The 26,095-nt window shown below is 35.6% G+C and overlaps 1 protein-coding gene and 1 long non-coding RNA gene across 2 annotated transcripts in view; one reads left to right on the top strand and one right to left on the bottom strand.

Moving 5' to 3' along the window:
- The window catches only part of LOC139140623 (integrin alpha-8-like), a 105,396-nt gene that overhangs the window by 49,313 nt on the left and 29,988 nt on the right, over positions 1 to 26,095 (bottom strand). Inside the window, exons 11-14 of the mRNA XM_070709985.1 lie at positions 20,609 to 20,711; positions 12,862 to 12,959; positions 7,878 to 7,968; positions 4,569 to 4,614 (exon numbers count right to left, since the gene is read on the bottom strand). Of these exons, the coding sequence (XP_070566086.1) occupies positions 4,569 to 4,614; positions 7,878 to 7,968; positions 12,862 to 12,959; positions 20,609 to 20,711 (338 nt within the window). The remainder of the gene's footprint in view (positions 1 to 4,568; positions 4,615 to 7,877; positions 7,969 to 12,861; positions 12,960 to 20,608; positions 20,712 to 26,095) is intronic.
- Positions 216 to 15,115, top strand: LOC139140624 (uncharacterized). Its single transcript, XR_011554029.1, has 4 exons — positions 216 to 466; positions 10,158 to 10,269; positions 14,005 to 14,174; positions 14,723 to 15,115. It is a non-coding gene; the product is annotated as an uncharacterized lncRNA (long non-coding RNA).

Raw genomic sequence — 26,095 nt, forward strand, 5'->3', positions numbered from 1 at the left:
ATATGCTTATATAGCAAAAAACGTTCGGTTCATTGTACGTAAAATATGGCGGGTTGATTATTTTCCTTGTTATCAGTGACATAAACAGAGACTGACAACCAGCATTTAATGAAATGACCTCAATAGATGCATTAAAAACAAACCATGGTTCAAGAACGTTCACATGTCCTGAGGACGTGCTGTGCATATAGCCCTCAATTGGCACTTCACGAGGCTATTCACAAACTAATCCTTTTATAATTGTGTATTGGAAGTTTATTTCTCTCTTTCTAAGACCTGCCATCGAATCTAGTTGTACTGAAGTGAACCCCTGACAGCTGCATTGATCTGATCATCGGGGTTGAAGAACTGAATGACAGAATACCAGTCACATATCCCCAGAAATAATTATGGGCTCCACGATGTCTTCTTTAGACCTGTTCCACGCATAATTGTGAACTTGATTGGTTTTCTAAGCATTTTGCAGGTGAGCCAATGAGATCACTGTTTGATGGTACAACCACCACCTCCGCAAAGAGGTGCCAATTACACTTTTTGTAAGAACCCTGCATTACTTATCTATCTTCTATCTTTATGGCAATTGTGACGTAAATTAGCACACTAGTACTCCACGAGTAGATTGCTGATAATAGCGTGGTCAATACATGACTGTGCACATAATTTCTCAGTCAAGAATGATCGCATTGTATTTGCGAACAACTTTTAGGTTTTACATTGTGGTATTGAAGGCTTTGTGGTCCCCCATGCTTTTAAAGCGTTAATTTTGCTACTGGATACGACAGCTATTTATCCAACACCTCTAATCAATTTATTGGCTTACTTTGTATAGTTTGACGTCATCAGAGATTTCACAGATAGTGAAAATATCGGTGTGCGAAAGATCTAACACTGACTATTACCATTCTAGGTGGTGTTGAACGCGATCCATTTTAGGTGTTATTAAATTGTTGCCTATTCGAGTGAAAATTGTAAAATCGAAAAAGCGTGAACTTTTGAAACAGCATGCGTGATTTTTTAAACATCAGAACGGCACTTTTATCCATGCATGAATGGTGAGCGATGTCGCTGTGTGGCAATTATGGTTACTTTTTTAATAAGAATTGCCATCTTATAAAAAATGGTTTGCGGAGGTAAATTTGAAAGGTTTCAAAAACAGTAGGCACAGCAAGGAAATCACCATGTACAACTTCAAAAGCTACACTGTATGTCCGTGTATCACATGTGTATCATGAGAATTTCATGCAGTTCTCCATTTACGGCAATTGTACTTTGGCACTGGGGAAACTAGCCGTATAAGTCATAATTCACACACACACACACTCAGACATACACTCACAGAAGTGACTCACATAACGTTGGTTGGTTGAATTATGATGTACGGAGAGAGCTCAGGCACTCTACCGTTGACATTTGCCGCTGCAGTTTTTGAAAAAACGATAAGTGGCAACGTTCACGAACTGAATGTCGAAAGTTATGAAGTTGAGCAAATGTTCTTGAAGTGGTGTTTTACTTTTTCTACTCCTTAGTTCCCTACATGTGGCAGGATGTGCCACACTGCAGGGTAACTTATTGTTCTGGTTTTAAAGTCACAATCAAAGTACAGGAGCCACTAGTGCCCAACACAACCCTGCTATTCTAAAGTGTAAACATATGCATCACTGTAAACGTAATAAAAGAACCGAGGCAGAGGTTAATGTGGAGCATTTCAAAATGTTTTTGACCCAGCGCATGTTTCTGTCAGTTCCAGAAACTAGTTTCAAATTCCTGACAAGAATATGAAAAAGTCTGAAACACCGAATCAACATCCTCTCCGAGGACGCCCACCATCGCAGTCCCCGGGAATACAAAGTCCTACTAAGAATCCCACAAAGCATTTCATTTCCCGCAGTTCACCGCATTATAAAGTGCCCGGTTTGAATTAATGAAGCACTCACTTAATATGTGTAAATGTCAATTGGCTTTGGAGATTACTGTCACTTTGTGTTTTCAATTCACCTCACATGGATTTTCCAATCTTAGACTAAATAGCTACACGATGAATATGTCTTATAAGAGTCTTAAAGAATCGCAAATAGCCTGTTTTCCTTTTTTTCCCGATGGTTTAGAGTTATACTGCTTGCCAACGACATTGATGGGATATCGGTTTTTTGAAGGGATCACTCATTTCTTGGGTACCTCACCTTATCCATGACAGACAGTATTTCTGCTGTATTGTTTTCCTCAGCAGCTCGATAGTTAATTTTCAAAATCACACCACCCTAAAGTGATGCTGCTGCAGCTTCGAATCTTAAAGAGTGCTTTTAGTGTTAATTGTACATTCTGATCAGCCTGAGTGTTTTTTCCTAACCACGTGAGGCAAGAATTGCCGACAATTCTGGCCTAATTGACAAGAATTTTGCTCGCAGTGCCATTAAAACGGTGAATCTCAAGGGCATTGCAACAAGCGGAGGTTGAAGTCTAAATGTCTCGCGGACTTACATAAACGCTTACGGTGCAATTTTCCCCCAAGTAATCTGTTGGGTGATGTCTCCTCTTGTTGGTTGATGTAATATGAGTTTTCAAATATTTATTTTTCAGATTCAAGGCCTGTCAGGTATACTCATGATGGGAGACTCATTAAAAAAACTCATCTGTAGTCGCAGCATTGTCAATTAAATCTTATTTCCTCTCATTTTCTCACCGTCTACACAGCTTCCTCAATGTCATCTGAATCAACTTACGATGAAGCCAAATCGATGCATAATTAAACAGGTTAACAGCCTGCGGCCACAAAAAAATTTCAAGATAAAGAGAAAGAATGTCCTTATTTGGCAATCTGATGATGTCACTATTGTCTGATGTTCTTCTGATTTGCATATTATTGACTAGATGGTGTCTCAAACGTGTGTTTACAACTTTTCCGAGAAGCTATTGAGTGTATTGAAAAACGAACTGTACATGGAAGCACTTTCAACGAATATATAGTATTGATCCTATGGACTCTTTTTTCCCTGATTAACACTTTCCCTTGCCCGGCAACTTTTACTAATACAGCATATGGCTCAGTTTTGTCTCAGGGGCCAAGTAAACAGTCGATAATATGCAACAAGCAACTTGTAAAACACATATAGAGACAAAATACTATGAATTGTTACTCAGCATGTGACATGAATTGTAAATCTTTGTAACTCGATATGATTTCTGAAACTTTTCCTATGAAAGACTTGCAATTGTTTCAAAAAATGGTTAAAAACGCAACACTCAGGGAGAATTAGTCAAAGGAAGTCGCACGTTTAAAAATGGCTCGTATGAGCTAACATTAATACTTTATCTGAATACAGTTGTATTTACATTGATTTTTTTTTATTCAGAATTCTTCTTTCTAGGAAGGTGCATGGTGTACTTGAGCTAGTCAGTGTCGTTACCATGCAGGAAATCTTTACAAAGATGAGAACAAAATTTGGAATAACACCTATGTTTTGTAAATAGCTGCTAACTCCTTGTCTGATTACGATTCACATCTTGAAGAAGTAATTGACGCATCGCGAAGTACCTTTTTTTTCCCGAGGAAATATTGCACACTTCAGCTATATGATTATTGTGTGTAGGGTAAACGTAACGGGATAGGCACGGAGTCATCAGGTGTCACACACTCAGCAGATTTTTGTACAAGACTCAGGAAACCGGTATATTAGCATGCACTGGATGGCTAACTCAAGCATTCATAATACAATTCACGGGGAAAAAACCTTGCCAAACGCACCGCTCTCTCAGTTCATACATTTTAAAAAGCCGCACTATGTTTGTTACATTGACTTGGAAATCGATACCTGCCGACCTGAATTGCCTGTTTAGCAGTCTTTGCCTTCAGCTCACTGTTTTTTTCCCCCTTTGGATGTGATATTTGTCAAGCTGGCTATTTTAAGAACAGCTGTGATTAAATCTGAGTAAATTTTCAACTGAATTTCAAGATCTACCCTAAGATTTTAGATCTGTTAAGTCTCTTTTGAGCATACATGTAATAAGAGAAAGGAACTTGGTCTCATTAGGGATATTCCTTCACTTAAAATGTGTGAGCTAAATTCATCATTTTTTTTCTCACTAAGACATGGAGGTTTTTACGTATCATGTATCCATGAATACGTTTTAATTTTACCAGAATGAATGTACTGAAGAAAAAGACACTCTCTCACACTCTCAATAACAATATGAAAGGAGTTATTACGTTGCTCGTTAAATTGTTTTCACATTCATGCATAAGCTTGACATTCCAGTGTACCAAGTCACTTGTGCTTCTCTTGAAAGTCCGGAATTTTCACGCTTGTTCAAATTAGCGACCTAAGCGTTGAAAAAAAACCCATACTTTGCAGATTTGAGCAAACCCGCCCAGTGACAAAGTGAATGTGTATTAAAGTCACACTGCGTTCAAAAGCCGGGGTCATAAACTCATGTCTTATACATGGACACGTATTTCACTGTTCAATGGTGTGAAATTGAATTGAGCGCAAGGCAAAATTGAATTTCAGTCAATTTTGCCCGAGTACGATTTGAAATAAAACAGCCATTACAAAAAGATCGCGGTGACTTACTTGAGCAGAACAGCCTGATCCGATTCATAGGCACCGATTAGAATGTCTGAAACAGAGAAAAAAAATAAATTATCAATAAATAACTGTTTGTCAGTATTTGTCCTCAGTTCAGCCAAGACTGATACATACAATCAGCTGCCCGGTCATTATTTGAACTTATTGCATTACAAGTCATGCACTGTGTACGCTGCGGTCATTATTGAGTGAAATATCGGCCCCCAAAGTGGCGTTTGTTGACTCGTGCGATGTGTTATGCACACACTGCTCGAAAACTCATCAGTTAAACTTTCACTAATGAGGACTTGCAGACACTTCTGACATTGGCTGTTCAATTTGCTTTGCAATAAAATTACCAACGAATGATATTTAGCAAAGCGAAGTACACAGGAGAGAGTATTTGTTCATGGAAATCCTGTTTTCGTTAGTTTTATGACATCCCGTAAGACAGATTATAGAATTAAATCAGGTTCTATTTTTTTTTCTCTACTATGATACCAAGATTAGAATGACAAATGCTATGAATTCAATGATTTAGTGTCATCCATGTCCTGGTTGTGCGATAATGTTTGATTGTATAATGTGATAATATGTAGAAAAATTTATCAAAATTTGGCAAGACCATAGACACTCGAGAACTCGAGGGTCTATGGTAAGGCTAAGCAAGACTGTCTAAACTGAAAAATTTTACCCACCAAGGTAATCTTAGCGGTTTAATTTGTTTCATGAAGCTATGTGGGACCCCCTAGGAAAACTCAAATATTTCCATAATTTAGATTGGGCCCACTTTTCTGCTGGTGCACCAAATATTTTAGGGATTTTGCCTGCTAAATTTTGAAATTCTGGTATCCCTTTTCTTAGACTTTCGTAGGGTCTTATAATTACAAACTAGATGTCTAACATTGAAATTCATCATGGCAGATTTTCGGTCTCTTTAAAATGACAAGAAAAGGAGAGACTGACAAGCTTGATCATAGGATTAAAAGACAGTCTGACCAAAGCGTCAAGATTTGACGCCGTAGCAAATGGACCAATGTAAACAAATGTCAATAATGTGCTACGGTATAAAAAGCTGACTGGACAAGTCAGCCACAGGAAAAGTTGGTGATTCAAATTGGTTTTGCCTCGGGAGACTGCAGCTAGAAAAGTAAAACTGGCAGGGCTGAGTGGCAATTGTGAGATTGCGGAAGAAAGAATGTAAAAGGGGGCCATGTCTGTGAGAGTGTAGGCATTATGCTACAGTCTCTGTGGTGTCTATCACTGTCCACACTTTGTAATTGGCAATTTTTCTGTCTTGCAGCATTTGGGAGGAATCTTTATCTGTCATGGCGTGTCCTGCAAGCCAGTGTGATACATGGATGATTCAAGCCTATGCTCTCTGCCTCAAGGAAATTTTGAATATTACACGTTTCGGTATGAGGCTAAGTCACACATTTTTGACATGAAAATTGTACTAAACATTCATAGTATCAAAAATCTCAAAAGTTTGAAGGCATGCGATCAAATTTACTTCAAGTATCAGTAGTAACGAGTGAACTCCCAGTGAAGTTGAAGAGATCACTGTCACTGGAAACTCACTCATGGGGAAATATGAACTGTTGCAGAGTCTCACAGCACACCATGCACATATACCAAAAATACTGTACACAGACAGTATATCTGGCAGTCTATTTCCCAGCTTGGAAAAACACAGGGTGAAAATTTACATAACAATGTATAATTTGCATATTCTTCTGTTGTGAAAATATATTCTTTTGTATGTTACTATCATATAAATAAATTGCATAGGGAACAGAGGGGTGCCCACCCCTAGCTTCAGTGAAGCACCCTGCTTTGGAAAAGATTTAAAAAGGTTCTACTCACGTAAATTGAAGATTTCAACTAACTTGATCAATTGAAGGATGACAAAGACTGGGAGTTCATGATACAAATATGAGTGAAACTAAAATGCTACACCTGATCAGAGTATCATTTTGCAGAAATATTGAGGCATGAAACAGAATAAAGAGATTTGATCATCAATTGAACCTGCCGTATAAATTTATCAATGCCAGGCAAGATAAGATACAGTTCAATAATACATTTCTCATCCTTCATCTGTAGATCCAAAATGTTAAACCATATCTCTGACTCTGAAAAAAGATATTGGATATGTCCTTTTTTTTTAGATATTTTTGCTGTAGATTAGAAATTTCCGAAAATGGGCTTTATTTTCATGCACTTGGGGACTATCATCATCAAGCTTATCCAGCCGCAATCAGATAATACTTATAGGCCTTGCAGTGTAAACTACAGACTCAACTAGATGTGATTCTAGCCTCCCTAACTCACAGCGTTTGTGCACCGGCTTGTGTACTGGGTCCCAACAGAGTACAATGCGCACAATGATTTTCCAGTACTTCAAGAAATTCATTTGCCTAAACATGGGGCGTTCGGCATCAATTTATGCCTCCAGCAAACTGATTTGATGTTCTGTACTGTGTTTCCATCAGAGATACAAGGTCTTCTGAGAAGCCTGGCTCGATCAATTATTCACATCGTCATATTGCAGAATGATATTTTTTTCCCAGCAAATCTGACATCCCAATATGATACCCAGCCTACATGTATGTCAGTTTATTCTGCATGTGTAAAATATGCCAAGTAATTGAGTATGAAACTTGCGTATGTGTGAGTTTAGTTATATATTTGTGTATAAATATATGCAAAAGTGAGAAAACATCCATAATGACATTGTGTCTTGTTAATTTCAAAATAAATAAATATATATATATATATATATATATATATATATATATATATATCCATAATTGTGTCTTTTTAATTTCAAAATATATATATATATATATATATATATATATATATATATATATATATATATATATATATATATATATATATATATATATATATATATCATATATATCTATATATCTACCTCAAAGTATACTCTCTCTCTCTCTCTGAACATATACAGATGTCCTTATGGCAAATTACAGTGATCAATGCTAAAAGCAGAACGTTATAAATAACAACACAAATTACTTCAAGTACAAAGTAATTGTATTTGTATAATTAGATATTTACTTTGTACTTGAATTTCTTTAATTACAGAGAGAGAGAGAGAGAGAGAGAGAGAGAGAGAGAGAGAGAGAGAGAGAGAGAGAGACTGACTGACTCCTGGAAGTCTGTGTCCAGGAACTGACAAGGAGTTACTTATCACAAAAGATATATACAGGTTTAATATGAATTGCCTTTCTGAGAAATCTCCTGTATTTTTTTTTCTGTCAAATGGTAGGATAAGTCGTTTACCTGGGTAGTGATTGTCGTCCATGTCAAGGCCGCCTGACAGTGAGAAACCAAAGGTTTTTAGATCATGGCTGATGTCGGAGGCTTTGATCACCTGAAACCCAAAGCAGATATGGAGGGTTTTTTCACTTGTTTTGTCAGAGATTACAAAGCAAAAAGATACATGAAAGCACTGCAGTAGAGAGTTTTTGAGAAAAAATAGAGAGATTACTGCTTATGCCTGGGGCTTTCAAAATGCAGCTAGCAACATTCTATACTTGTATCACATTCATTTCATCTGCTTAAGTGCAACCCTTATGATACAGCAGATTTAAAACTCAATGTTATAAAATATTTAACAACTGTTCAGGTTGTATACGTCCATATGTCTCATTTGGGCTGGCTCATGAGATAGTATATATATATATATATATATATATATATATATATATATATATATATATATATATATATATATATATATATATATATATATATATATATATATAAATAAAATTTACTGAAAAATGGCTAAGGTTCTGTTTACTTTCTGAACACTACCTAGTGAGTTTTAAAAAAAGCAATATATGTACTAATGTACTGGGAAATGTGAATTTTACGACAGCAGTAACTCTCCCAGGCTCAGAAATCACAGTGCTTCCTTGGGAAGGCCGTTCGATATTTTTTCTAGGAAGCAAAAAAATTCTTTTTAAATTGATGCATGTATTTTATGAATTAAAGTGGAAACATAGAAAGAATTGAAAGAATTGTAATGGGATTCACTAAACAATGTAGAGATGGGTGTTTTTGCTTACTGTAATAGCCCGGTATATGTTTGAATATTTGCATGACAAATTTATATATGTGACATCTTTATAGCAGTTTTATGTGACTGTGTAATATATGTTTCCCATATTAATATAATACTATTTTGGTGCTAGAATAATAACGCCACATGTAACCTTGCAACCCATAAATTGCAAGTGTTAAGGTCTTATCAGACTATTTTTTTATGATAAGAGTTGTACAAACATTGGTAGGAGAGGGTTTGTACATGTATAAAATGGTGCAAATAGACATTAAATGTGGATAAAACACCAGTAACCTATATATGAAATGATGTATGTATAGTTTGAAAAATATTTTTGGAAAAACAAGACTTTTACATGGCCATTCAGATGGGGCTCCATGAGTGAAATAGTTACAATTGAAACAACTGTATTTGTCAGAGCTATTTAAAATGTGGATGGATCAAAATGATCCCCTCACATGACAACAGCTATGATGTATCATTTTCCAAAAGTTACATGAACATAAGTCATGTCTTCTTGAAATATTTTGTAGTATAAAATCATTTAATTTCCTTCCTCCCTACATCCATCCATCCATGTACGTACGTACATACATACATAGATACATGTACATACATACGGTACATACATACGGTACATATATACATACTACAAACATACGTATATACATAGACGCATTCAGATACAAAGATAGATTTCTATACACACACATATACATACATCCAGTATTCTGTATACCTGTATTTTTATATATGCATACACATGTTGTATATTCAAGTCAATTCTTATATTTTAATGACAGTAATGACAATGAGCACAATCCAATCAGTCAAGTACACACTGTCAATTCTGGTCAAGGTCAAACATGTATGTCAGTATTGCCGTTGGCAGGTAACTGTAAACACAGCAGTACAGGTGATCTCAAAATACAAGTCATTTGCCATCGTTCAATCACCCACACAACCCTGTAAAAATGTTCACCAGATGGAAAATAGATCATTTAATCTCTGTCTCATATCAAAACAGCTAGTTGTTATGCTGCACATATCCTCAACGTAAAGTATCTTCAATTTTACGTTCAAATCTAAATTGATGTTTTTGGATTAATATCTGCATCAGCATCTGATTTTCCACATTACATTAAAATCAAGTTACTCGATCTCCCATGAAAAAAAAATGCCATTCAACTATGGAAGTTCATTTTAATACTGACTATATTAAGTACATTATATTTTCAAATGGTCTGCAAACATACTCGAGCAGCAACATATAAATATTATCAAATTTATATTTCAGCTTAAATTTGAGGTTTAAATTCAAATTGTAATTTTCTTTTTTTGTTCTGCTGTGATAGACCATAGAACCCATGATTTCTACAATGCTTATGTAACTATGAATAATGGTACATTTGCATTGTGTTCACTGAAACTGAACACAAACATTTCATGAATTATTTGTTATTACTCTTTATTCATATTTTCATCATTATCAGGAATAAAGAATTACAGGTCATGTGTCCGGGGATAATTTTCATCTTGGAACAGCATGTTACTGATCAACCAAGACTTCAATTCTTCAAAGGGTCAATTTAGAAGATTGTTCTGGTAATTCCCCTTCTACTTTCAAACTTTTTGATAAACTACCTGTACACTTTCTCACAATTTCTTCACAATTGCTCTCACTTAAACAATAATCACATCACATATTTTTTTGATTTATAGTCTCCAAATATCATCCTTTTCATGTGCAACACGCAATTTACATTTTTCTCTGAAACAACCAAAAATATTTGTTCTATTATAAACATACATATAACTCGATTAAGTCATTTCTGTGATGTGTTATGTTAACCCTTTGAGCACTGTAATTCTCCGTAAAGAAAAATATCAGTGCAACATTTTACCAATTTTTATGAATTTTTCTGTAATTTTTTCCATGATTTTGGACTAAAGGGACATATATTTTCATGGGCTACACTTTTTGACCAAAATTTTGGGGAAAATCTGAAAAAATTGTTTGAAAGAAATTGTTGGTGTTATATTGTATAAAGGCAACAAAAATCGACTGTGGCACTCAAAGGGTTAAGCAAGTATTCAAACAGTATCTTGGGATTCAACAGAATTTTAATCTTACGTAAACAACGAGCAAAATGCTCTAAATACCCAATTTTCTAGGCTGTAAGACTGTACATCAACCTGATTGTAGTTGGGCCGCAGTTTCAACATACGCTGATCACATGATAAAGACTAGACAGATTAATTGTAAAGTATGTCTACGATGATACTCACATGTACGGCAGTTATGGTAATAAGAAGATTATTTTTGTAATTTCAGCCATAAATCAACTGAACCCACCTGTCAACAAGATACTTAACACGCAACATAAATCAGCCACTGATGGCGGATCAACTTGAAAATTTCTCAAATCAACGGAGTGATTAATATTCTGCACTGAGAGCTGAATACTTGAAAGATTTCTCTGAAATTTATGCGAGCTCATTAGGTACTCACGCATTCCCATCAGAGGCTTTTAAAAAGTGAAATGTTATTGCCTATCTCATGACAAATGCCATCATCACCTCGAAGTCTCAATTACGTTATCTGCAAATCTATGTGTCTAGATCTACATCTAGCTCCATGGACCATCTACTTTACCTACCCACCTGCCATCATGAAAACACTCAATTTTTCTCTTTACAAACTTCAAAGTACAAGTACATTATATATATATATATATATATATATATATATATATATATATATATATATATATATATATATATATATATATATATATATATATATATATATACACACATATATATATTTATATATATATATGTGTGTGTGTGTCAATGTGCCCTCTAAGCCAATATGACGCGCCATGACGCAAAAAATTCTCTGTGACGCAAGAAAATTTTGAGTTGAATAGGAAATAATACATGGTGACTCAAGAAAAACTAGTAAATTTTCAAATTGACTCAAAAGTTTTCTGTAATCCTGTTAGTTAGAGGGCACACTGGTGTGTGTGTGTGTGCGTGTGTGTAGGTGTAGGTGTGTGTAGGTGTGTGTATCATATACGTATTTGCATGTGCATGCAACTGTATACATGTGTTCAAAGATCAAATTTTATAGAAGTACATTTTAATTAGGAATTTTGACTACAGTGTGACTGTCATATATCATTGTACTTTACAGTTTACAGAATGATACAAAATATATATTATGCAACACATGGATGTACACATAATATCTCTAGAAACATATGCGCTGACTGTCACTCCATATTGTGGTATTCTTTCAAATTTTGGCCTCCAATAAATACAGCAGTTTCAAAGACTAGTGCAAGGAATATGAGCCACGCTGGATATAAACTGGCGTGACAAGATGCACCCTGGACAAATATGACGCAGTTGGTGGGAAAATTTTGCACAATGACCGTCAGATTCCTGTTTGCCAGGTACTGCTTTTCAATTTGCAATCCAGGCAGGATAGGGACACATGCCAGTAAAAGTACATGCAACGGCAGGATGAACGTTATTCAGTGCTACTTGCAGCACTGCTAAATTTTACCTCTTTTCTTTTTTTTCTCTCTGATTTGATCAGAAGCATCAATCAATTTCTCATAGCGGCAAGTCTGATCGGCAGCTACTGCCCAGGGTTTTGCTATATTGCACCGGATTCCAGCCATTTACACAAACTAAGAATATTGAACGCAGGAGCTTTGCCGCAGAATAGCAATGTATCAATACTGTTGCCATGGCGACAGGATTGATTTTCACGGCAACAGCTGTGTTCTCTCAGCCCCCAGATCCAATTGTCCAGAGTTGTCTTGCATTATCACTCGCGTTGTATCACCGCACCATGGAGACGCCGGCGTCCCCACTTCAATTTAGTGCTCAATCAGTTTTGAAACAGTCAAGTGTTTTTCAATGACAATAATATTCAAAAGGCCGCCACTCTAGAAAAAGTTTGATTGCTCTTATTTAAAACCAGTGTGAAATGAACAACCTCGTACAAATACACTGTATGAAATTATCAAATTTGTGCTGTCATAAATCTTGCTATTGTGTCACTTAATTCCCCATCCAGTGCTCCGTCACAGATCTTCTTTTTTTAATCGGCATTCCTTTTTTTTTGAAAGAGTACTACAATAAAAGGTATGGCAGAGTAAAATGAATGAGATTGACGCGTACCTGGGCAGGCTGTTTCCTGATGCCATTGGGCGAGCCATTGTAGATGTACACTTGTCCGCGCTCATCATCGCCACCATAGGGGGCACCAATGATAATATCTGAAAGCAAGAAAATGATATTATTATGAAGAAACGTTTGCATGGGATGTATGACAGTGTTCTGGGGTAAAACGCAGTCCTGTCTGTCCTGAACATTTTTCAATGATTGCTGATTATGTCGTAGCGTTCTTGTGGAAATAGACTGGTGGCGATTTGCAACTTGCACTAACAGAAAAAGAATATATTGTAAAATTGTATTTCCCAGGTGCGCCAGAGAAGCTTAATTTCAAATGCAGTAACTGCCCTGATGCAAAAACACACAGCATTCAATATTTAAAGTGTGGTCTTCCTGGAGATTATATTTCCTTTAAAATTGTGACAATCTGAGAGGAAATTTCACATCATCTTCTGATGAAGAGAGATTTAGCCACAGTTGTCATACAGCACGCGTCAAGCTGACCCCACATGTTGTATGTTTGTAGCATACATTCAGTGCAAAACTACACTCTAAATTAAACATCTGAAAATTTTCAATGGTTTGAACTGAAAAGCTGGTTTTTATTATTTCTTAATAAGATTGTTTCTCAAATAAATAATTTCAGAAAATTTGCATATCACAAGTCATTTTAGTAATGTCATAATATTAAGAACTAATATTATTGTAATATTGAGTTTAAATTATCAAACATTTTAAATTAATATAATATTGAGTATAAATTATTGAACATTTTCAGACACGATAAAAATGCCTAATTTAGGGTGTAGCTGTAGTTTTCTGAGGCCCAAACAAAAGATACAGCAATTTCAGAATAAAAATGCATGTACCAGTGTAACAAATTCTAGTCTGCTTTGATTCTGTCGGAAAAAGGAACCAAGTATTGCGTTAAACAACACAAATCTGAAAATGAAAATATGTATTTGTTGTAATGGCCACTTCCATATCTGTATAGATCAACTGACTATTTTATATGATAGCATTTTCCTAATGTTCTGAAGTGGAAGGGGTTCAGACATTTTGTCTGCACAACGACTACCACCACTCATCAATTTAACCTCGTGAAACTTGTCTATCCTTTACAAATAGCCCTGTTTTTTTTTAATTCAGCTTTGATGACCCTGAAAACCATCATCGCTATTAATACCACCACTCCTCGCATTGTTAAATTGATAACTCTGCCGAGACCCCGGGGCTATGACAGTCTGCTATTGGTGGCGGCTCAGCCGGGAACACCCATTTACTATGAACCTGTTAAAACAACATTACTGCCTTCGGAGGTAAAGTTTAATCTATATGCAGGAATATATTGTGCAGTTTAATATTATGATCTGAAACAAAATTACTACACTATATATATTATAATTTTTTGGGTTTTTTCAATTGAACTGCACTGATGTTATCTCACTCTTTGTAATTTCTCTTCTACTTTTTTATTTTACGATTTTATTTATTTATTTTAATATCTATGTATTTACATTTGTGTAAATTTGCATGAAGCTCTAGACTCCATGAATCTATTTGAATGGAAAGATACAATAAGCCGATAAAATATAAACCATGATAGGATTATGAAATGAATATCTGATTGGTGAAAAATTAGGTCCACATATGATGCAAACAGCAGACCCCAATATTGCTGTATCCTGGTCCAGCTTTGACGTTTTCAAAGCAAATTTGGACCACTGCACTCACAACTGAGGGGGGGGGGGGGGGTGACCCGATTGATTACCATAGCAAGGCAGAAAGCCTTGTTGAAAGCACATCAAATATCTACTGAAAGTTACAATTATAAATGTGAACCATATTTTGTTTTCTTTCATCATAGCTGCACGAAACAGAAGATTAAATGGTTCAGAGAAGACATTTTCCTGACAACTAGAGGACAAATACTGTCAGTGGGCATAAAAAGGAACGCAATGGCAGAAAAAGACATAGCAACGTATTTGTTACCATATATTTCTGCAGGAAGCTAATAGCCGAAGTATTTTGATGACAGCTTTATGGAGAATGTCAATAATGGATAGAACAGCAAAATTATCTCAATTTTATGGCTTTTTCGTCCTAATTAACCCAAGCGTCACTCTCCCTGGAGACAATACATTTGTTTACTGAAGTATTTCGTTTTAACATTTGTTTAATCTTCTTATCATCCGGTAATTGCTTTGTTTGGCCTGCAAAATGATCATCAAAATGTGAAGGCAGATCATTAAAATGTGAGAGTGGAAAAAGACAAGATCGCTTTGTGCCAGCTCCGTCAAAAAGAAATGTAATTTAAACAGTTGATTGTGCAATTTGAATTGGTATCAGTGAAAAGAAATGTTATTTTAATCCGTGTTTGAACAAAAAAGCTGAGCCACAGTGTAAATCATAAAAACATTCATTCTTCTGACACAATGTAATAGCCAATGATGATTTTGTTTGTAATGACAAACACTACGTACAATACTTGTCACTGACAGCACACAGTCAAATGCTAGACAACTGGCCAGCTGTTACGCTGAGAAAAAAATAATTTTTTTTACATGACAGTTCAAAAGCAGAAATCTCTTCTATTCTAGGGAGCTAGAAGGGCAGTGTGATAAAAGATTCTTTGATCATGATGAAATAGCTTCATTATTTTTCCCTGGCTGTGTGTGGAGTCTTGCAGGCAAAATGTTAACTGTACAGTACAAGCACTTGAAATGTACAAAATAAATACCCACTAGTTCGAGGGAAACAATTGCTGTTCACACACATTACTCTTGCCTATTTATGTATTTTATCAGAAGTCAATAGCATTGATCATGATTTCAGGTTTGTTACTAAATATAGCTGCACGTGCGCGACTTCTGACAACGCTGCCTAAAATTCGGACAAATTTTGTTGTTAACATGCGTGGCTGTTCAGTTTGTAGTCTGAGCCATAAATTCATACAAATTAGTGTGACTTTTTGTAGCCATTGTAACATTAGCAGGTTTTATTTTCATCGTTTATGTGGAAAATGTACACAAATATTTATTTATGCATATTAATGAGAGAAAAAATAATGTCATTTGCGATTAGCACTATTTTGACATATCTGTATGAGTGATCAACAAAATGCACTCTCAATCCTTGTTTTACAGATTGAAATGAAATAGGAAATAATCATACATGAACAAATTCTGCAATCTGACAAAAATATATCCCAACAAATTCATTAAAAGGTAAACAACACACTGCAGACCTAAACATATGACACTAAATTGATGATTCGTTTGTTACAATTGTCACAAATGATCAACATTATTTGGTTTCACGGCTGACTTTGAAGGATATTTCATGGTATAAATAAGCATCAGAAAGAACAGCTTTCCAGTTCTGTTTCCGGATCGGTACTGTTGCCTGGATACCGGAATACTTGAAGCAGGTTGACAAGACGAACCATCAGGTAATTAGAAAATGCTGCGTGTTTTCCAAACTCAACAATTATGCCAACATCTATCAAAACCACTTAGCATGACCCGATTCTTCCACATCCAAGCCATCTCAATTAAGCCACTGTAATGGGCAGAGTCATGCTTTAAAGGCTTCATGCAAAGAGTTTGATTAGTCTCTTTTAATTAACAGTAATTAATGAAGGGAAAAGAGACAATCTTTCCACAGGATGCAATTAGTGCTATGCCAATGAAACAATCAATGGAGAGTTTGTTTGATGATGGGGAAAATGAATGAACATTCGGTCAAACACGTACAGTCTACATATTTGATATCATGTCAGAAAATCAGGGCCACCCCTGAAGTTGAAAAGTGCTGAAAATACCCAAGTTACAAAACTATCTCATCTTTCAAGGATGAACTTTGAAACCAGGGATTGTACATGTAGCTTGAGACACATCCCATCCAAATGCTTAGCAATGTCAAACCACACTGGAAATTTGCTGACTCAGCAGTATTCATCGGCCGATCAATTTCACGCCGACGAAGCTATCATGGAATGACGGACACACGATTGCAATCCGCAATTTGACGACGCAATTCCTTTACGTACCAATAATCACGTCCTATGCAGTAACAACTGCCTCATTCGAGCGTGTGTGAAATGACCTTTTTTCAAGGCCTGAAATCACCACTCTGAAGGCCTTTCCCCTTGTGCCTTAATACACTTGTCACATTCTGTATCGCTGCACAATGAGATAAGGTGAGAGTGGAGAGTTGAAGTACCAGCAATGATGAGGGGGACACACATACTTAATAAATATGATCAATCATTTAAATTTAGCACTATGTGACAAAACAACAGACGTTCACCTAGACTATACTTTCTCACGATACCACTGAAGTATTGACTTGTCCCTTTTCATTGACAATTTACTGTGACGCTGATGTGTGTGCTTCTTGTACTCTTGGCTTATGAAACACTAAAAATAGCACACGGCATTAACAAATATCTAAAATCTAATGAAGGCCGACTTTCTTTGCTTCACGGATGGCCGTCGCAGGATTATTTGATTTGCCCATTTATGTTTCTTCTGAGCACTTTGGGGAGATTACCCTGCTCGTTACTTTATTTGATTCAGCGATGTCAAAAACATTTCCTCAGATTCAATATTTGTCGTCAAGCTTGGAAGATATGGCTGTACAAATTGCAAACGGGCTCAAATTTACCGATCTTGTTGTCTATCATAAACAAGGAAATGTTACAGAATGGTTGGCAAGGACTGTGCATTTGCAAAGCAAACACACTGTGTTAGCTATGCTTGTCATTTAAACTGTCAATAGATGTAAACTGCATTGGCAAAAGTCATTACACAGCAGTTTTCGGGCTATAAAATCACTCGGATCTTAATCGTTACAAATATTTATTTTTCTCTTTAAATTTGGCAATCCAATAGTATGCTTTTATCGTATTACAAACTCTCTTGACACGTTATAAAATTTGCTTGCATTTCTTTCGGTACACTGCCTTTTCCACAGAGTGCAAGACAACACAACACGGTGACATTAAAATCAACATCAGTTGCTCCACACTGCCACATTTTACAAGTCGTGACCGAATAAAGTAATTTTCGGGACCTTGCTTGAATAAATTGAAGATAATTAATTACAATGCAACTCATCACATACCTGAAGTTTAATTAAACACATCATGCATGAATTAAAGTAGATTAGTTTTGCCTGAAAAAATCGATTTTTCAAAAGCAATCGTAGTCAGTTGAAGACAGGTTCATTTAATATTCAGATCAATTTGAGCATTTTTTGTCCTTTGACATTTAAAAAGATAATTCTCTTTTGCCATGCATCCATACAATTTTTTTTTGCTTTCTATTACTTTTAACCTTTTGTTGAATGAGGATAAAAATATTACTTCATTGCTGCAATTGTCGTAAACAGGATGTGCATTTGAAAATAATATTTTGATCAAACCATACAGTGTGTCATTAATGGCCTGCAAACGAAGCAGTACAAAATGCCTGTCATTTGTAGTACTTCTTCACTTCAAGGGAGAATGGGCCTTTTGCAATAATTTTTCAGACTTCCAAATTTCCATTATTCCTATCATGTCTTCTGATTATGTGGTTTCATTTTGATGCATGAAGAGACATGAAGCTTTCAAAGTCTTGTTTTTGAGAAAACTGGAAATTTAATTTTTCCCTACAGAGTTTGACATAAGGTATGGGTGGCCATTTTGAATTTCAAATATTTTAATAAAGTTAAGGTAATTGATTTCTCCTGTTTAAAACTTTGCATGGTCTCCCCTAATTTTCATTTTTGATTAAAAAAACATTACAAATTCCATGGGAAAAGCTTGAAAATTTAAACCTCTCTGTTCCAAGATGTGTCTTACCTGAAAGTAAATGCTAATGATGAAACCTTGTACATGTGTTTACTTCAGGGAGTGATTCAAATACACTTTATTCTTTTCAAAAATACTTGCCAAACCTAATTGTGTCCTATGACAGGATACTTGATACACAGTACTAACCATGAAATGAGAGGCGCAAAGAAATTAGCCGAGTATATTTTCAGGCCACTATGCATAACTAAAACATGACATAAAATATCAAGTTTTTCTTTCCAGCAGCACTTCAAAGTGACAAAAGTTGTAACTTTTCACAAAAATTTTCATTATTTTTGTTCTTAAAGACAATTATCGCACTCCCTAAAGTAAGTTGAAATACATTTTAACCAGACTTGCCATCACAACCTACTTTGCACATTTCTAATGCTATTGTTGACAAATATGAATTCTAGTCTTGACTGTAAATTCATTTCCCCAAAATACAGATAACGTTGGATGTTACACATACATGTACATGCTGTACTGACAATCTGAACACTCAGCATTGATTTAGAAGCAGAACAAGAAACTGTATTTTATAAACAGAACAAAAATAAATGGTAGTATGTTCGAAGTTGAGATTCTAAACTTTTCCTTTTTTAATGGAATGTGCTCAGGGGATGGTGGATAATTGGACTTCAAAATCTTAAACTATTTCCAGTTCTAGAGCCTGCTTAGTTGGCACATTTGAAAATTGAGATGAAAATTAAGTTTTGATAGCCTTGCTTTATTGAAAATTAAAAAAAAAGGATTTTTTTCCATGCACCCTACTATAGAGAATGGCAGCCATGTTGAATTTAACCCTTTCACCCCAAGTTCCCTGTGTAGAGGTCCAACTTCACCATAGAAAACAATGGATTTGGACTAAACCATGGTGGTGAAAGGGTTAAACATTGATAGATTCGAGGTAATGGGCCCCTTTGACAGAAAAATTTGTATGGTCATCCTTGAGCGTGTCCTATTCTTGATTTTCAATGAAAGGGAAGAGTTTCAAATTTTGCCAGGGAAACAATGAGCAAGATTTTAAAACTTCTACTCTCGAGGCGCATATAGTGTTAACTGGATTTAAAATCACTTTTTGAAAATTCCACGGAAATCAATCGATCAATTTATAACTGACAAGCCATTTAATTAACGTCTCATACCAGCACAGGGCCGTTGTGGCTTTCATCCTGAAAAACAGCTGCAGCATTTATTTAATTAAGTTAAACAAATTTAAAATTTTTCTTTAATATGCAGCTTAATATTGATTAGACCCGAGGTTAAACGGTTTATCCTCATCAAAAGGAAAATATTGAATGCCGTGGGTCCGATTGAATTTTGAAAAGGTTATACCATGTGTGCGCATAACCCTTTTACGCCACCGTTATGGTCGATTAGGCAGGGACAGAAGGGGGGAGATGTTTTTTTGACTCGGTGAGCCCCGTTCACCTCTGCAGGCACATTATGAAGCTTGATTAAACTTGGTCCCGGGTAGATACATGCCATGATCAGAGGTGCATGAAAAACCAAATCGAATGGATTTAATGAAAAGGGGACACACAAAAAAGGTGGTGCCGGTCCATTAGGCCTGCTTTGATAAGGCCCATCCTCAGTGAACTGTACAGAGTGACAGATTGGTCTGGGGGAATGAACTATGGAAAAAACATGGCCCTTGGAATCTGGGATGGTGGAGAGATAATGCATGCAGGAATTACGGATTGTAATATAGAGAATTGGATTTTCCTGGGAAATAACAGCCAAAAAATTCAGAATGTGATTTGCATATTTATATGAGAATGATTGTTAATATAAAGACAAACAACAACAACAACAATAATAATGTTTGACTGAAGCTATAGAATTGCACATTTGATAAAAAAAACCCCAAAGAAATATACCCATCTTTGTCAATATGCAATCAGCACTTACCTTTATACTCATCATAGTTGATATCAGACAATGATGCAATGGCCGATCCAAATCTGGCTTTGCTCTGCGTTCCCGTCAACCTGTCTGGGCCATCAAACTGACTCTACAGAGGGAGAACAAATCAAGACGAATTATAGTTTAGTTTCACGTCCATAGGTGCATGTAATGAGTCAACCTATTAAAACTATCGGTGATGATAATGTATGATAAATTGTGGCAAGAGTTGTTTTCTGTTGATATTGAGCAAGTCTAATGATGTATATGTACGTAACAAACTTTTGGCAAGGCCAGATTTTCATTATAAATATATTGAGCCAATCTAGCAAAATAGTTGGTTAAAACACTGTATATTACAAACATACATGTACGTTGCACTGAAGATTGGCAAGAATATAGTCTAATGGTAAAGATATACTGTCAGGCATGCCAAATCATACCTTAATATCATACCCATCTTTGGTAGTAAAATTGTTTGTTTACATGTCTTTTTCCAGTGTCCTTTTCCAGGATGCAAAGTCTGACACAATTTACTGGACGGCAAATAAAATTAAACATTTATTCATGAATAATAATTTCAGTATATGTTTTGACCGCAAAATATGACAAAGTTACATTTTGTAGCAAAACTACGATACTTATTTTCATGTGTGTACATTGCATGTTCTTAAAGAGCTTTTTTTGTTTTTGATTTTCCGATTTCTTATTGACAATAAAATTTCAGGCCTATAAAAAGTGACTACTGGGCACTTTAAAGATGATGAACTGAACATGAAGAAAATACTTATGTTGCTATGCTGGACAAAACCAATACATGAATTCTTTAAGACATATATTCCTACATTAGCTGGAGTACGGACCATGTTTCATTCTCAAATGAGGCACTGTAAAATATTACTGGGATATATCATCTCAATGTGAACTGAACCGGCATGCCATGGTTCAAACTACATTAACTGTTTCACCCTTACATCCCCATTCCCCAGAATAGACATCAACCTTTGCCCTCGAAGACAATGTAACAGGACCAAACCATGGCAGTGAAAAGGGTTCAAAGAAAGTGAAACAGAAAGGTAGGTATTTTGGCAGAATTGATATTTTCCGGTTGAAATGTTAAGTACCCGTTATTGATCACACCGGATGAACTCCGTGTGGAAGTGTGAAGAAGCCAAGCATGACCTCAGTGTGAGAAGGATTCAAAATGTCAATCTCAATGGAGTGTAAATATCTTCCCCTCTCAGTGTCAGGCATTTGTGTCAATACAATCTCTTCCTCCCAAATAAAAACCAAAGCTTAGAATCTTTGGTAGATTTACAACTATTAAGTCTCTGCTACACACAAGACGGAAGTCAAGATTACAATGACTGGCAAGATGTATAGCGTCCTATCATTAAATGAATCACCATTAAGAAAGCTGCCTTTTAAAATCTGTGACAGATCTGCTATTGGTGGTTCTGAAAGAAACTGTCCATAAAAGTCTATGATTGAAGCTAGATTCTGCTGTCAATTAATTGGTAAGAAGCTTTTATTTATAGAAAGTACGGTTATCGGTAAGTGAAAGAGATACAGTCTTCAAGTGGCAGTTTCCCAGTTTTTAGGAATGAGTAAGTACTGTGGTTTAAGCTGTATTACAAAATTATGGTAGCTTTTAGAACTTTTAATGATATCACAAAAGTCTGATTTGCAGAACTCCAAGCTGTTTAGCAATGCCAGTATTGATAAGTTTCTCAGTTCAAGTTTTTCACTCGTTACGTTTAAATATGTAGTGAGCTGAAACTTGAACACATTTCAATTTTCATACAAAACAAGGAAATTGCCAATGTAATTTTTGAATTGTACCCATTCAAAAGTACATGTATGAGAATTGAGATAATGTGCAGAGGCACCATGAAGTTTTTTTTCTACAGTGAGAAAAAAAATCGTTTCATCATTTATCAATGCTAGACCCTCAAAGTGAATAGAATTCATGTCAACAGTCATAGGAAAAACTGAAATTAAAATTATTTATTTTGATGTAAATAACAGGATAAACATAAACAAGTGTCTATTTTTGCAATGTCTGGCACCACTTGAAAGTAAAGCACTGAATAGTAACATTTTTGAAAACTTGCTGGTTCTAAAAGCCCCTTACTGCGACAGCAAAGCATGTTGCCCTTCAGTAAGAACAAAATTTCTTTGAGCTGCAGAGTATTATGTTAGCAGACAAAATTATTGTGTCACGAGAAAATTTGCAGAAATTAAATTTTTTTTAAAAGATAACCGATATGCTTCATTAAAATGAAAAATCTCTTTACTCATCACAATAAAAATTCTTTCATTTTTAGGTCCTGAGTCTCTTTGATAAGTTTTTGGAAAAGAAGGTAATTTTAATCCAGATTATTTCTTGTCTTCACGAGGTCAGATTAAAAACAAGATTGGCTTTCTAATGGGGCTACAATTTCATTGGCGCCAGCCGTTCTTAATACCAGCATGCTGGCAAAATCTCAGCATGAGAGTCTTTGTATAATACAGTTTCCACTGGATGAGCATACAGTCTTCCTTTGACAGTCGTCTTGAAAGACATCAATTTTCTGAAGTACTCGACAAAAACCTGAGCTCCGTGATGCAGAGAGTGGCTGAACGAGTCTCATATTTTAAGCATTGGACAGATGTTCTTTGCTGAAAAGTCTTACTTTTGCCGATTACAGCTTTAGAAAGCTGTCATTGATGTATCTGACGACATGCTCGAAGTATTCATCGATTACATTATACATTTTGAGAACCATTCATGCCACGTTTCTGTACATGGTTTCCACTGATAAATGTATGTTTTTTTAAGTCATATTGTACAAGGATGGCTTATTGTGAAAGGAAATTATGAGTGGATTCCATTCAGAATGCTGACTTTCACTCAGGCCGACTCTAAGAGCACAAGTTTTATGCATTAAAGAAATCGACTCAATACATGTAAAAAGGCAAAATGTAATTGGAAAATGTGGATACAACTTTGACGGATGTCAGATCCTAAGACAAGGGGCGATGATTGTCTTGCTGTCAACCAGGAGTACCCAGATATCATTTCTCAATAAATCTGGAATGGAGGAAATTTTAAATCTATGTGTTCACCATATCAGTTGAATTGTGGTATAGAGTTTTAAAAGGGAATAAATGAAATCAAAATCATTATGGCCTGCACATTTTTCAGTGTCATTTTCAATTTTTCAAACTCAGTTGTCTGGGGTTTTTTTTGTGGTGAAGATTTTGCTATGCAAATACAAAAATGAACAGAATACGAAATGCAGGACTGATAAAGAGACAAAATGGAACACCTCAGTGAATTACTTTACATTACATCTGCAGAAACATTCATGCTGTTTCTAGCGATTCAAAATTTTCAACGGTATGACTGTTTTCAATTTGATATCCAAAAGCACTTTCAGCAAGCTCTCTAACAGTTGCAGAAGTGCTTGACTACATCTGTGTAGCGGTTGATTAATTTTTCTGAACACCGGGAGATGATGCGATGATATATTTCTCACTAGGCAGTTGCTTACTTGGGAATTATTATTATTTTTTCTGCCGTGAAAGTGTGAATTGCCGAAGAGGAAATTAAATAAGTGTGATAAGATTCTCCCATGAAGGTGAGTGTACGGCCTAGTTAACAAGCCTGATTACTGAAATAATGAGCTCACCCAAGGCGATGTTACAAATTTCTCAATTCACAGTGATTATCGGAAAAAAGTACCACTGACCCTGCGGTGGATGTTGGTTTTTTCCTAAAAGGAAAATATATGGGCCAGGAAATGTTCAAATATGACGGCAGTTTACTTCTGGTTTCAGTCTTTCTGGGTTTACCTTCAATTAATCTGATGAAAGACTAACAGCCAAATTGAGTCAAATTAATTGTCATTGTGTTTATCAGTGCGTGATGATTCACGCAGAGGGTTTGGTGGTCAAGGCCGTGCGTTGTCTGTACAGTAGAACTCAACTGATGGAGAGGTAAAGTTGCAATGCTTTTGTTCACTGTTAAACAAACTACCTACAATCCTTCATCTTCCTAAACGTACATGTATGTCCATCCAGTTTACTGAACAATTAGAAGCAGACTTGTATGAGTTGAAAATGATGCCATCAAAAACATAATCTTCAGAAAAAAATAAGATGATACACCAAACAGGTAATCGGGTATTAGAATTACTGCTAATATTTATGCTTATGCGCTTATGATAATTTTTATCACAAATTCAGACAAAGATATGCCTTAGCATTTAAATAATACGATACATGAATGACTTTTGCATATGAGTATATATGCATATGTATATTTTTTATGTTACCATGGTTCCAAATGTTTTGATTGGCAAAAGATAACACGTGCGCAATTTTTGAAAATCTTATTTAAAAGGAGTTCACAGGAAAGTAGAAAAGTCGAGCGTTCACTGCTGATAATAAAACAGCCATTGTGAAAGATGGCAGCAATTTTGTCAGTATTTTCAATACGTGGTAGTGAGTGACATAATTTACACTTCCCAAAATGTCTCTGATACAAAAAAAAGGCCATACCGTGTCGTAAAACGGCTGATGGTAAAACGAGATATCTATCATTTTTTAGGGTGTAAAAAAAATCATCTTAACTGCTGACTGTCGTTATGTTATTTTTTAAACAAAGTGACATATATTGTACCATATGGCGTGGTTGGACTCCAAAAACCCTAACAGCTCAATCAACTGATGATCCAAAACGTGCAATTGAGGTAAAGTGCACCTCGGGGACGCATTTTCAGAAAAAGTAGTCGAAAAAGCTTTAAAGCTCTTAATTCTTTGCTGCATTGAATTATTTGTATTGTCATTTGCTAAAATTGAAAATTCCACCATCGTTTTTTGGAAGAGGATGATTTGTTTGTTTGAAAATCAATTATTTTTACATTTTCTCCCTCATACATCAATACTATGGCAGAATAATTTTGAAGTTTTTGCATAATGGTGTACGTGAGATAATTTAGAATTATTGTCCAAAATTTAACAAAGGCTCATACATCATATTGATTTAAAAGTCAATTGTTTAATTTCGTTGCACACAACCAGAGCTCGAGGCTTCATATTTAGTGGGCTTCCTGAATTATGTTGAAAAAATGATAGTTACACCCAGAGCATTAAAAAAAGTGAAACGAGTACTGGTATTAAATTGTTTTTTCAAATCCCTGGGTGAGCAACAGTGGGGTGGTAGACACAAATGTGTGGAGGTAACAGTCATTCTAACTCTGTGTCCGTCTGCATCCTGAGCACGCCTTGAAAAGTGGTGTTCACCTGATTTGAACTCTATACATTGGCATCTGTGTACCAGCAGACAGAACGCTTGCTATGCTATATTAAGTTATCATGGTAGCGTTTTTATTTTCCAAGTCATTGTTTTGTGCCGATCTAATTGAAGTATTACATTTCCTGTGTGTCCTTCACAAACATCACAGTACTCGAAAAACTGTCAGTTATAAATCAAATTCTCACATCCAT

Source organism: Ptychodera flava, chromosome 9 (genome assembly GCF_041260155.1).
Source record: "Ptychodera flava strain L36383 chromosome 9, AS_Pfla_20210202, whole genome shotgun sequence".
Taxonomy (NCBI): Eukaryota; Metazoa; Hemichordata; class Enteropneusta; family Ptychoderidae; genus Ptychodera; species Ptychodera flava.